Source organism: Gadus macrocephalus, chromosome 11 (genome assembly GCF_031168955.1).
Source record: "Gadus macrocephalus chromosome 11, ASM3116895v1".
Taxonomy (NCBI): domain Eukaryota; kingdom Metazoa; phylum Chordata; class Actinopteri; order Gadiformes; family Gadidae; genus Gadus; species Gadus macrocephalus.
Genome location: NC_082392.1, coordinates 11,234,630 through 11,247,129, shown reverse-complemented (window position 1 = coordinate 11,247,129; position 12,500 = coordinate 11,234,630). Strand labels below are relative to the sequence as shown.

The following is a 12,500-nucleotide window of genomic DNA, read 5'->3' as shown; positions in this document are numbered from 1 at the left end:
TTCAAATTCAAGATTAGCTGACTGATGTGAGGTCCTGCTTCTAGGTGATGTAAACAATGACTAACATAGCTAGGATGACATTTTAAGATGAGTTGGCCAACAGGTTAGAAATTACATTTAGGATGATATGATTAATGCTGGCAGAATTACAGATTAGATGACAAATATTAGCTAGGCGACGCATTATTAATGTTCTTATTAGATTTGGTTAGTCAATGTTTTCCAAAAATATAAATAGAGAGTCAGTTTTTGCGAGTGTGGGAAGCCGAAAGAGGGTCAGGGCCCAGTCATAGGGTCAAACGCTGCTATTTTACAAGAGGGTCAGGGCCCAGTCATAGGGTCAAACGCTGCTATTTTAAGTTAATTCATTGGATTTGACTAGGTGATGGCAAGAGGAGAGCGGGCTGTTCTGATTTGGGAGTGTTATAATTCAGCAACACTTTCAATAGCAGGAAGTCCTGTGGCACAAAAGGCTGCACCACTCAGATTATTATTGGCCCATTTTAAATGCTGTGAAACGCCACATGCTGAGGTCAACTCGGTGGGGGTATTAGGTGAATAGTGAATGAGGCGTTCCATTGTTATGTGTGCTGTACAACTGACCAGGGAAACACAATAGAGAAGATATTAACTGACCCACGACGAATGGGTCCTGAGTCATGTATTTTCTTTAAGACGTAACTGTTGTTTGAGTTTACTTTTGACATTATACAGAATTTCACTTTGTATGTGAAGTTGTCAATTAAAAATCAATAACCCTGCCGACCCTTATTTCAACATAACTTTAGTGTTTGCATGTTTCTTGGTGTGTATAGCCTATGTTTAAATTTGAGTCACATGAAAGTATTTCTTAGCTTGACCAATACAAATAGTATGAAATTAATCCTTTTTTAAATTCAATATTTCTTATCATTAAAATGTGATCATTTGTATGTTAATTCAGCCAGTTCATACATTGATACTGCAGTACATTGGCCAAGGGGTTCTGTTGTCAACTGTTTTTTTTAAGCTATCAGAAACTCTAAATGAACTGAATCAAAGCTAAAAAGCTCAAATGAAATTTGATCATCTAATTGTCTCAATCTCTGACATAGCATGGGGTTTCAGTGCTTCAGCATTGAACATTGACATAACATCAGGCTGAGTTGGACCTCATATGGTTTGTTACATTTGAAGGTAGCAGCTATCTGGAGGTACGGTAGCTTAAGTCAATTTTGACAAATATTTGGCACTAAAGACCGTCCCTTGGCATCCAGTGGCTACAGTTGCAGTCAAAGAGAAGAGGTTTGATTAATTAAATGCAAAAACAATGCATCTTCCCACAGATGTTGCTGTTGGTTTTATTCTGCATTCCACCCCACCATCTTCTACCCCCCACACACACACACACACACACACACACACACACACACACACACACACACACACACACACACACACACACACACACACACACATACAAGTACACTCCGAAACACCCGTCACCCACCCACCAACGCCACACCCGTGCCTTTAAAGAAAGCACAAGATTTTGATAGGATTCCTTCTCTTTATCACTTTAATTAGCACCTCCCTCCTGTCCTTGTTGTAAATGAGGGTTAGGTGAGGAGGTGAGGCATTTGATGACTTAAAATGCACACAGCTAACGAGTTATTCATACCCGGCACAGCTGTTAAGGCAATCCAGCTCCTTCTACCTCTCCACCGCCTCCCCCATCTCAACCCCCTTATCCCTACACTCTCTCCATCCTCCTCACAGAAACAAGACAAGGGAGGCACCGTGATTGGGGCCTGCCTCTTACAACCTGTACTCACCATCTTAGCAAATAAACCCAAAGTGTCTTCCAAGATGGCCACCGCCACAGAACACGCATCCATCATTGTAATGTGTGACAGAAAGCGGAAAAAAAAGATCCACGAGCAAGCACCACCGGGCCCCACCAATCAAAGAGTGGCATAAATCTTTGGAAGCTGTTCACTCACTCACTGTTGGTTAAGGTAGAACTCAGACCGTGGATGGATGAGTTGCTGCTGTTATATATGGGCTTGTGCTATGTAACAAATGTGACACACGTCTACACACACATGCATGCACAAATACAGGCTATCCCCCACTCATTCATTGAAAATGTCTTATTTTCTTCATTGATTTTAATTATTTATACTACAGGAAACACAAGTGTGTTTCAAAGTAGTCTATGGGCCCTAATTTAAAGTTCTGAAATGTAAGTGAGAAGCGCAGAACCGAAGTAGCTTTGTGGGCGGGTCTCTGCCGCTGTTGCTATTATACCGGCGGATAAATGACTCTTGAGCCCGACGCAAATCTAAAAAGGGTTGCCCTGTAGTAGCCTAATAGTGTGGTTTGGGCGTAACGTGCAATAAACCAATAAGAGTGCCATCTCCCATCCCCTTTAAGAGCCATGAGCGCATTTGAACCTGACGAGTTGATATTTTGACAGCGTGTTAGCAGTCTCCGATGAGACAGATGCTTTGTTTCTTCACACATGGTTTCTTACCAGTATTGTATACATTATTGTTATCGACTTGTTTTCCTAATATGCATGTTTTCCCCCGTTAATGTTTAGTTTGCGTGTGTTCAAACAGATAGGGGCACAAATGCGCGCCTGCATTCATTCATTCTTTTTAACACTCAGGGCGCACTCACACTAGGCCATCTGTACCGTGCCCAAGTCCGTTTCAAACCTGTACCGTGCTGAAGTCTAGATCGTTTGGCTAGTGTGAGCACGCAAATCGTACTCAAGTCCACTACAATTCCGTGGCCTGAGCACACTTCGGAGAGGTGTGTCTACTTTACTCTGGTTTATTATTGTTATTATCATTATTTTAACGCATGGCATATCCTACTACAGTGTTCATTCATGCAGCCCCTATGAAAAAATAATGTTTGCACAAACCACATCATCATCATAGTATTTAAATTAGGCAAATCGTTTGCATGTATGTAATGTGTATAGCCTACTGGTGTGTAATCTTATGTTGCAGTTCCGACCTGCCATGGTAGGCCTACGTCAAAATAGGAACACCAACTGCACTATCCGCTAGTGCACTTAGACCAGGTATTTGTCGGTCTGTTGCGCTGCACCGCTTTATTGATCTGTAAGACAGCACCATGCATCATTTGCGCCGGAACACACCTCTGCTTTTCGCCGACACGCCTCTCAGGGCGCAAGTTTAGTGGCGCAGGTTTGCACCCGGCCTTGCGCCGGGTGCAAACTAGCAAAGATACATGCGTCGGTGTAAAAAGTAAATTGCGCTGGATGCAAGATAGGGCCCTGGGTCTTTTTCGCTCTCAGTACAATTACAATTCACCACTGTCTTGCTTGATAACATAATTAAAAAGCACAATTGGGATGGTTTGCCAGATTTATCTATTAACATGGATGATGCAGCTGATTCAGCTTTGGTAGAGTGGCCCTTTAAGATTCAACCCTAATATCAGCCCGAGAGGCTCTGGAAACAACCACGCACCGGTGGGCTGTTCAGTTTGTTTTGGTCAATGCACAAGTGGCATCTGTTGAGTGGGTTGGTTGGGCGGTGAGTTATTGCTTTAAAATGATCAAGAGGAGACAGGTTTAGAAAAGGCGATGGAGTTCAATGGTGCTTCAATCCACAAGAGGACGCTTGGGCCAAATTCCTGGAGAATACTTTTTAGACTCCACAAACACACGTTTGTAGAGTTCCTATCCTGCACATTATTTTGTGATTCCCGACCACCAAAACAGACCCAGGAACAGTTGGCATGTATAAAATGTTTATATTTTACAAGATTGAGATCTAACATAGGACAACGGAAATAAAATAAATTAGTAAAGTAAGACACATTTTTCCTCAAGAATCATATAAGTAGGCCCTCATGCATGTGTTGGAATTTTTTCTATAGGATTAATGAGTCAATGTAAATAACGTCTTTCCAAGCGGGAAATGTATACGATTTTCGAGTATTTGTGACGATGACAATATCTTTGATTTCACATGACACCCTTCATGGCTGACAAATGAAAAAGTTACACTATCGTTATTTTTCATTAAAGTTTATAAAAGATCTAATTAAAATAAGAATTTAAAACCTAAAGGTTAAACTGGGTAACATTAAACACAAAGACTAACCTTTGATGCAGGCAACACTTAAGCTTCTAGGTACAAACATAATCTACAAAGTGTATTTTATAATTCAAACTGTTTAATAAAGTTTTGAATCCAGAAGTCGGCCTATCTTCACTGTTGCATGTTGAAATTAGATTGCCTATTTTAATTATACTTCTATGAGACATTATTTCAGAATAATTCAATATGAAAGTGCAAAAATAACAAAAACTCAAAGTATTTCTTGTTTGCAATATGTCTAAAATATCCTAGCTTGTTGGAATGTAGATCTGTATCAATGTAGATCCACTTATAATTAATTTTATAACTGCTTGATTAAATTACTTTAATGAACTGCTTGGAGAAAACGTTGAAAATAGATACAAACCGTAAATATGCCTTTCAGGATACCTCATGAGTCCAGTCTTCAGCCAGACATTAAGGCCCAATCCCATTTCTACCCCTTACCCCTCCTCCTTGTTTTGAAGGGGTAATAATAATAATAATAATACATTTAATTTAGAGGCGCCTTTCAAGACACCCAAGGTCACCTTACAGAGCATATAGTCATCATTCAAAACTATGTAAAACAGACTAGGAATAAAAGGAAAACAGAGGTTAAACATGAAGAATAATAATAATTAATAACACTCAAAGACGCCTAAAGTGAAGGGGGGACCTCACTAACCACCACCAATATGTAGCACCCACTTGGGTGATGCACGGCAGCCAATCGGTGCCAGAACGCTCACTACACACCAGCTTGAGGTGGAGAGTTAGGGATGAGGTGGAGAGTGAGGGAAAAGAACATATTTAAACACTATCGACCATATTTAAACACTGTCGATCACATTTAAACAATATCGACCACATGTAAACACTATCGACCACATTTAAACACTATCGACCATATTTAAACACTATGGACCACATGTAAACACTATCGACCACATGTAAACACTATCGACCACATTTAAACACTATCGACCACATTTAAACACTCTCGCCCACATTTACACACTATCGACCACATTTAAACACTATCGACCACATGTAAACACTAGCGACCATATTTAAACACTATCGACCACATTTAAACATGTAAACCCTATCAACCACATTTAAACATGTAAACCCCTCTCGACCACATTTAAACCCTATCGAAGGGGTATGGGATTGGGCCTAAAGGCCAATCCCATTTCTACCCCTTACGCCTTCCACTTACCCCTTCCCCTTACCCCTTACCCTTACCCCTTCAAAACAAGGGGGAGGGGTAAGGGGAAGGGGTAAGAGGTAGAAATGGGATTGGGCCTAAACCAGAGGCTGGACTTCGGTGTGCGGAAACAGACCGGGTAGGAGGGCCAAGGACAGAGTTGCCCATTCCCCTGACGTGACATCCCAGCCTCATTGGTTCCCATGGTTCCCCTGCCAGCCACAGGTGAAAACAAAGTTCAGCCAGTGGTTTCTACCAACATGGCGCAGTTTGAACGTATCACACAAACTATCATCAAATCTATCCACAAATATATGCACACACACATCGACCACCGCCGGTCACAGATACGCATACTTAGCATACATACATTCTTCGCATTGTTGGCCTTCATTAGCCAAATGAAAGCTTTGTTGGCAGTTTAGAGCGATATTCTGATGACGCATGAATTATGTTAACACAAGGCCAGATCCAGCTCCTCTCACGGATCACAATATACATCAACACAAAGTGTTATTAAGTGATAGTGTATAAATGAACGCGGATCAGAAAGCCGGTCTTAGTTTTGTTCTAATCCGGTCTCTTAAAGGCTGGAAGGGGGGGCTGGAGAGGAGGGGTAGTCATTTCCCTGGTATTAATGTTCACACCCTAACCTTCTGTTTCCCTCTCCTCCACATATGGACGCCGTGAACAAAAACATATTTGTGGAAATGTTTGGCAGCGCCAGGCGTCTCGGCAGAGGCGAGTGCAGAACGTCCAGATTCGCGCTGGGTAGATTATGCCAGGATCGCTATCATTACAATAACTTTATTAGGCCCGCTGCCACATTCCCAGTTTGATTTACTGCCGAGTCCCGAGGGCTCGTGGCCACAGCGCAGTGATAGGAGGACTACAGGCCTCCGGGATAGAGCTGTGTGTACAGAGCCACTGGGTACTAGCCCCAAACCCTAACCCCTGACCCCTACAACCGTAAACCCTGACCGTACCAGTACTCCCCAACCTCTTTGAGGCCTGCAACCTTTTTTGGCATGGGAACCAGCAAGTCTGCAAGCTTGTATATTATTTGTTCTGGCATATGCGTCGTTCAGACAAATCTCCAGCAGAGCTGGTCTGGGTCGGGCCAATCTTCTTCTTATACGGTGCGGGTTTAATACGATGGCTGTGCAGAGGAGCGCCCTCTGAGAGCATTGCTGAGGCATTTTCATTCACAATCAAGATGGCTGTCGCCGATGTGTCACGTATCATTGGTCTGAAAGGTTGTGGGTCTATCCAGTTCTTTGCAGAGGCATTTGGTCTGTGCCTGTTGATAACACCCCTCGGAAATCAAAAATGAACTGAGAGGTTCCAGACAAATATGTAATTGCGAATTGGTCTGGAGATGTCAGGCTACCTTTTTAGGTCTGAAATTACATGTGACCTGACGTGTATTTCATTTAAGGGTTTTCACATCTTGATTATAAGTGAGGCATCCCTTGAATGTGATTCATAACTAAGTAGTAGTACCACACTTAGTATTACTAGTTCAGCTTACAGGTACAATACATTATGTGGTCAGGTTGTAGATTTGGGGCCTAGGTGTGACCTTTCATCCTTCACAATTATTTACATTATCAAAAAGGTACAATCAAATATCTATACATTATAAATCAGGAATACCCCACGACGACATTGAGAACCACCTGCCTAACAACTAGGACTTCAGTAACCCTTACCCTACTTACACTTGCCCCTGACCCCTAACCCTTACCATGACCTTACTAACCCTAACTTTACTAATGCTGTTCCCTTACAATACTTACCCCAGCCATAACTTTATGAACCCTAAACTTGACCATAACCCTGCCCATCTGGAGCCTTACGGTGCAGAAACTCCCCTAACTCCCCCCCCCCCCCCCCCTCCCCACAGGCCCCTGAGAACAAGAACACTGTACCAACGAACATCACTGCAGTAAACATAGTCCAATTTACTAGATGAGAGTACAGCACTAGAGTTTGTTGAAAGGCTACAGGACCTCTTCTTTACCAGCATAGAGGGGATGATGATTAGCTATTCAAACACTAAACTAAGCTCATCATACAAAACTCATTGAGATAGAGATAAACAGTAGTGTGGTTGTACTTAGAACATTGAAATGAGTCATAGGAAGAGCATAAGGTTTTCATATAAAGGGTAACTGAGCCCCAGTAAACAGCAACAAGAGAGGGCCACCCACATGGAGAATTGTTTAGAAGAAACTTTCTTTATAATCTGATCATTTCTGCAAGGAGGCCAACAGAGATTTGGTTATTCTGAGTAATGAGGGCAGGGATTCATCTGAGATTACAGATTGTTATTTATAATTGTTAAATAATAATATGATAAAACGTGTCCATCTTTATTCTCTAATGGCAAGTTATATTTATCACAGAACTGTGATTAATAAAACAGAACTTATTTTTACAATTGTGTACAATTCTGGCTGATATGCCTTTAATGGCTGTTTACATTTAAAGGCTTAGTTATGGTTCCACGTCGACGCAACGTAAGGGGGTTTACGGACCCATTACATCCTTGCGGACCCTCCTTGAAGCGACTGCTCGGTTGCATTGCGTCAACGTGAAACCATAACGAAGCCTTTGCTCTAACTACATTTTCTACAAGGACATATTTCCACGCATGTAGAGTGTATTGAGCATATCTGCATCATAGCCGACTTTGTGATATTTCTCCCTTTGTAAAAGCACAAAAACCAATCCAACACTGGATTTGTATTTAAAAGCAGGGAAAAGAGCAAGAGCGTAAACAGACTGCCAACACTTAGCAATGTGTCAACAGGTCAGGGTAATTTTCCCCTTTCCCCCAGAGGCCACAACCCCACCTTAACCCTAACCCCGGCAACGTCTTCCTGGCGGTTGTGGCCAGCACTCCGGTGCTGTTTCACACCCAAACGCCCGGTGGCCACCTCCGCCTTTCTGTTACAGAAGTTTGTTTACAGCTTGTTTATTTCAGATTTCACAGGTGTGTACGTGTGTACACACACACACACACACACACACACACACACACACACACACACACACACACACACACACACACACACACACACACACACACACACGGCGGCATAGGAAGACAGGGCTTAATTGAGATCTCTGAATGTTGACGTCAGTCAGAAAGCTGTCAAATCGACGCTTTCTTCGTCAAGAGCAAACACTTATTACAAACTTCCACGAGTGTTTACAATAAACAATTAATGATTTATTAGATGTGGTATTTACAGTTATTACAAATACAGGTGTGTCCAGTGATTGCAATTCAATGACTCCGTTACTGGATTGAACCTCGCTCTCTCAGCATTACTTTGCAAAACAACGGGGCGTCCATTTTGTATTTTCTCTTCTTCCAGAAAGGTGAACGCCTGCTTCCTGTCTGAAAGACTATGGTTCAGTTAATGCCAAAGATTTTCTGTGGTACAATACAAACATTTTTAAATTGTGTAATTAACAATCAAATCACCACTCGTAGTTTGAGTGCTCCTGCATAAATGAGTCCGGGAACACTTAAAAAACTGTCGTAACAAAATAACTGGTGTTCTTAAACTCATAAAAAAGAAAAGAAAAAAAGAAAACACATTTTATACAGAATATTTATACAGGAATAGATTTTAAATCAGATTGTTAACCAAAAAGGAAGACACATCGCAGACATCGATTTTTCACACAGATTGCATATGTTTTTTTCTCTCTATGGTGTCCTATAGGTTAGTCGCTTACCTAAGCTTATTTGCATGATAGTAAAAATTGCATACAACATTAATTGTGAAGCGTGTAGCATGAGTTGCTCGACATACAGCACTGTTTTCATAGGCAACCTTTAAAGCACATTTTCTCCACTTAAAACGTTAAGACACTTTGTTTTTACTGCCCATTTAAAAATCACACTTATAAATAGAAAAGAAAATATTGGTGAAATTAAAACATCTTTAAAAAGCGTTGTGTAACGTAACAAGTCTGAAAAAAAAGTAATTACATCAGCAACACTGCATGAACGTTAAATAAATAATGAAGGTGAACAAAAAACTTTTTTTTATTTCACATTTCTAACTGGCGATGCAGAAAGTTACAGTGACAAAGGTTTTTCGCAAAATAATCCGAACATCGGCAGTGCCATATACTACAAGGCATTAGTTGGCATAGTTTCTTTAAAACTGTATTTTTTTTTACAGTTACAATATATGTCTATATATATATTTATATTTCTTCCCTAACAAATAATATTGTTCTGCGACTGAGCTGCTCTCAGGACTCACCTGGCCAGGTTTGCCTGAGGGTTTAAAGTTCAATCACTTTTTAGTTGTTTATCTTTTTCAATTCGCTAATTTGCCAGCAGGTTTTCGACGCTGCACCTTGTGATTAAGGCATTGTCAACCACTTGGTCCATGATTGAAACGCTAGTTTAAAAAAACACTTGAACATCACTTACGTAAAACACCTATCAAAGTTCTAGCAAACTCCAGGGGATTCTTTTTTTCATTATTATTACTAAATATAATCAGTAGTTCCAAAAAAAAAACAAAAAAAATAAAACTAATGAATTCAGTGTAAAATTAAACAGACATCAAGTGCAGTCAGCAAATATCCACGGCAACATACTTGGAATAATTTTTTGTGCAGATTACTTAAATGATGCATCAGTCTATACAGTGAATAATACAAGTTTACAAAATCCAAAAAGCAATACTCGGCGTATTACTGAGTCTGGAATGGGTGTGTGTGTGTGTGTGTGTGTGTGTGTGTGTGTGTGTGTGTGTGTGTGTGTGTGTGTGTGTGTGTGCGCGTGCGTGCGTGTGTGTGTGCGTGTGTGTGTGTGTGTGTGTGTGTGCATGTGTGTGCATGTGTGTGTGTGTGTGTGTCTGTGTAACATGTCGCCTGTCAGGTGTACAATCTCATCTCAAGTCCACAAGCTGTATTTAATAAAACTCGACCATCGCAGTGTGTGCGCATGTGTGTGTGTGTGTTTATGAGTGTGTGTGTGTGTGTGTGAGTGTGAGGAACGCCAGCCAAAGCATTCACCTTCCTACAGAACCAGTCCGCGGGGCGCTCGTGCCCAGTCCATAGTCCCGGCATCCCCCCCCCCCCCCCCCCCAACCGGCACCCCGCTACTCCTTGACCTCCGGGTGTCCTGACTCGGCCGGGACGTCGGCTGCGCGGCCCAGCTGCTCCTCCATCTTGATGGAGAAGATGGTGTTGCCGGTCTGCGTGCCATCCTCCTCCATCTCCTTCAGCAGGGCTCCTCCCGCCTCCCGGAAGTCCGACAGATCCTCCTCCAGCGCCGGGCTGCTCCCGCTGCTGCGGCTGCTGCCCCCGCTGCTGCTGGCGTTGCCCCCGGCGATGGCGTTGCCGCCGCCGCCGCCGCCATTGTTGTTGTTGTTGTTGTTGTTGTTGTTGGGCTCCTTGGGCGTCTTGGCCGGGTGGTTGACGTAGAAGCGCTGGTTCTGGAAGAACTTGATGATGGTGAGCTTGGGCAGGTCCAGCTGGGCCGACAGCGTGTGGATGGCCTCCTCGTCGGGGTAGAGCCCCACGTCCTGGATGAAGCTCTGCAGGATGCCCAGCGCCTCCAGGGAGATCTTGCCCCCCGTGCGCAGCTTGATGGCGCCGGCGCGGTGGCCCGCCTCCACCCCGCCGCCGCCGCCCTCCTCGCCCGTCTCGGCGGGGGAAGCGGTGGAGGGGTGGCGGGGGGGCAGGCGGGGCCCGGCAGCGGCCGGTTGGTGCAGCTGCTGCTGCTGCAGCGGCTGCTGATGCTGCTGCTGCTGGTGGTGGTGGTGGTGGGGATGGTGGTGGTGTTGGTGGTGGTGCTGCTGCAAGGGCTGCTGGGACAGCAGGGGCTGGGAGGGATGCTGGAGGGAGAGGGAGGACTGATGGTTCTGGTGGTTCTGCTGGGACTGGGGCGGCTGGGTCTGTGCGAGGGCGGGAGGGGGGGGGGGAGAGAGGGATGGGAACAAAGAGAGAGAGGGATGGGGAGAGAGAGACAAACGGTTGGAGGAGGGGGGAGGACAAGAAGACAAGTGGGTGTTATCAGTGTTATCGCTTCCTTCAATAATTCTTTTCATTCAAATCAATTTGGGTTCTGTGGGTACACAGAGCCACCGAGTGGCACCGTGTTTCCATGTAAATGTGCCGCTGAATGTAATCAGCTCTGCAGATAACGCGGGGTTTGTCGTTCATTGTCAACCACACACACAGACAAACACACACACACACACACACACACACACACACACACACACACACACACACACACACACACACACACACACACACACAAACACACACACACACACACACACACACACACACACACACACACACACAGATACACGGAGGCCTACAACTTTGATGTGAATTTACTCTTGACTGCACATTTACACACACACACACAGACACACAAATGCAGCCCTACACTTCAATGTGCATTCACTCTTGATTGCACATTAACACACGCACACACACGGACTCACGCCCTCTATTTAAACTCAGCCGGCGGTAAAATGGGTGCAGTTCCTGCTGCGATGGCGCGGCAGATTGGCAGCGCGCCGAGGGCCCTGTGGCTGGCGTTGGGCGCCCCCGTGCCTGAGTCAACACATGACCCCCTAGCCTTGACTCCTGACATCTCCCGCTGCCCCAACTGCACGCTTTGACCCCCCCGGTGCACAATGACACTCATGTCTGTTCAATTGACGGGTTTTCATTCACACAAGTAAAAACTTGAGACAAATGGCTGACCTCAAGCAGTGGCATCAACATCGATGGGAGACAAAACTGCACCCTCCTTTACAGAATTCCCACAAAACATTCCAAATGTGCTTGTTGATTTTGGATTGAGTGTTTTTTTAAACAGCAGCCTGTGTGCACAAGACTCATAACTAGATAACGACTCCAAGTGTGCGTCACCCTTTTAAAACATGTTGCCACCCACGGAGCGTGACCTCATGCGACTCTTTTCCCCATACAGTGTTCACCTTGGTGGAGGAGTTCAACACCGTTCCTCCATAACAGCCTCCATCCACGGCCCTTTCCCTTTCTCTTTCTCTCTATGTCCTTCTGTAATTGTCGAGACTAATGGATGGTGATTTAAGATTGGTGGATACGATTTGCTTGTTAGAATGCTCTAAGCGGAAATAGATTCAAACCAACATGTTGGAAAA

General features: G+C 43.9%; 1 protein-coding gene across 1 annotated transcript in view; it reads right to left on the bottom strand.

Moving 5' to 3' along the window:
- Window positions 1–8,532: 8,532 nt before the first annotated feature.
- The window catches only part of satb1b (SATB homeobox 1b), a 31,533-nt gene continuing 27,565 nt past the window's right edge, over window positions 8,533–12,500 (bottom strand). Inside the window, exon 8 of the mRNA XM_060064465.1 lies at window positions 8,533–11,252. Coding sequence (XP_059920448.1) covers window positions 10,455–11,252 — 798 coding nt within the window. The 3' untranslated portion in view covers window positions 8,533–10,454. The remainder of the gene's footprint in view (window positions 11,253–12,500) is intronic.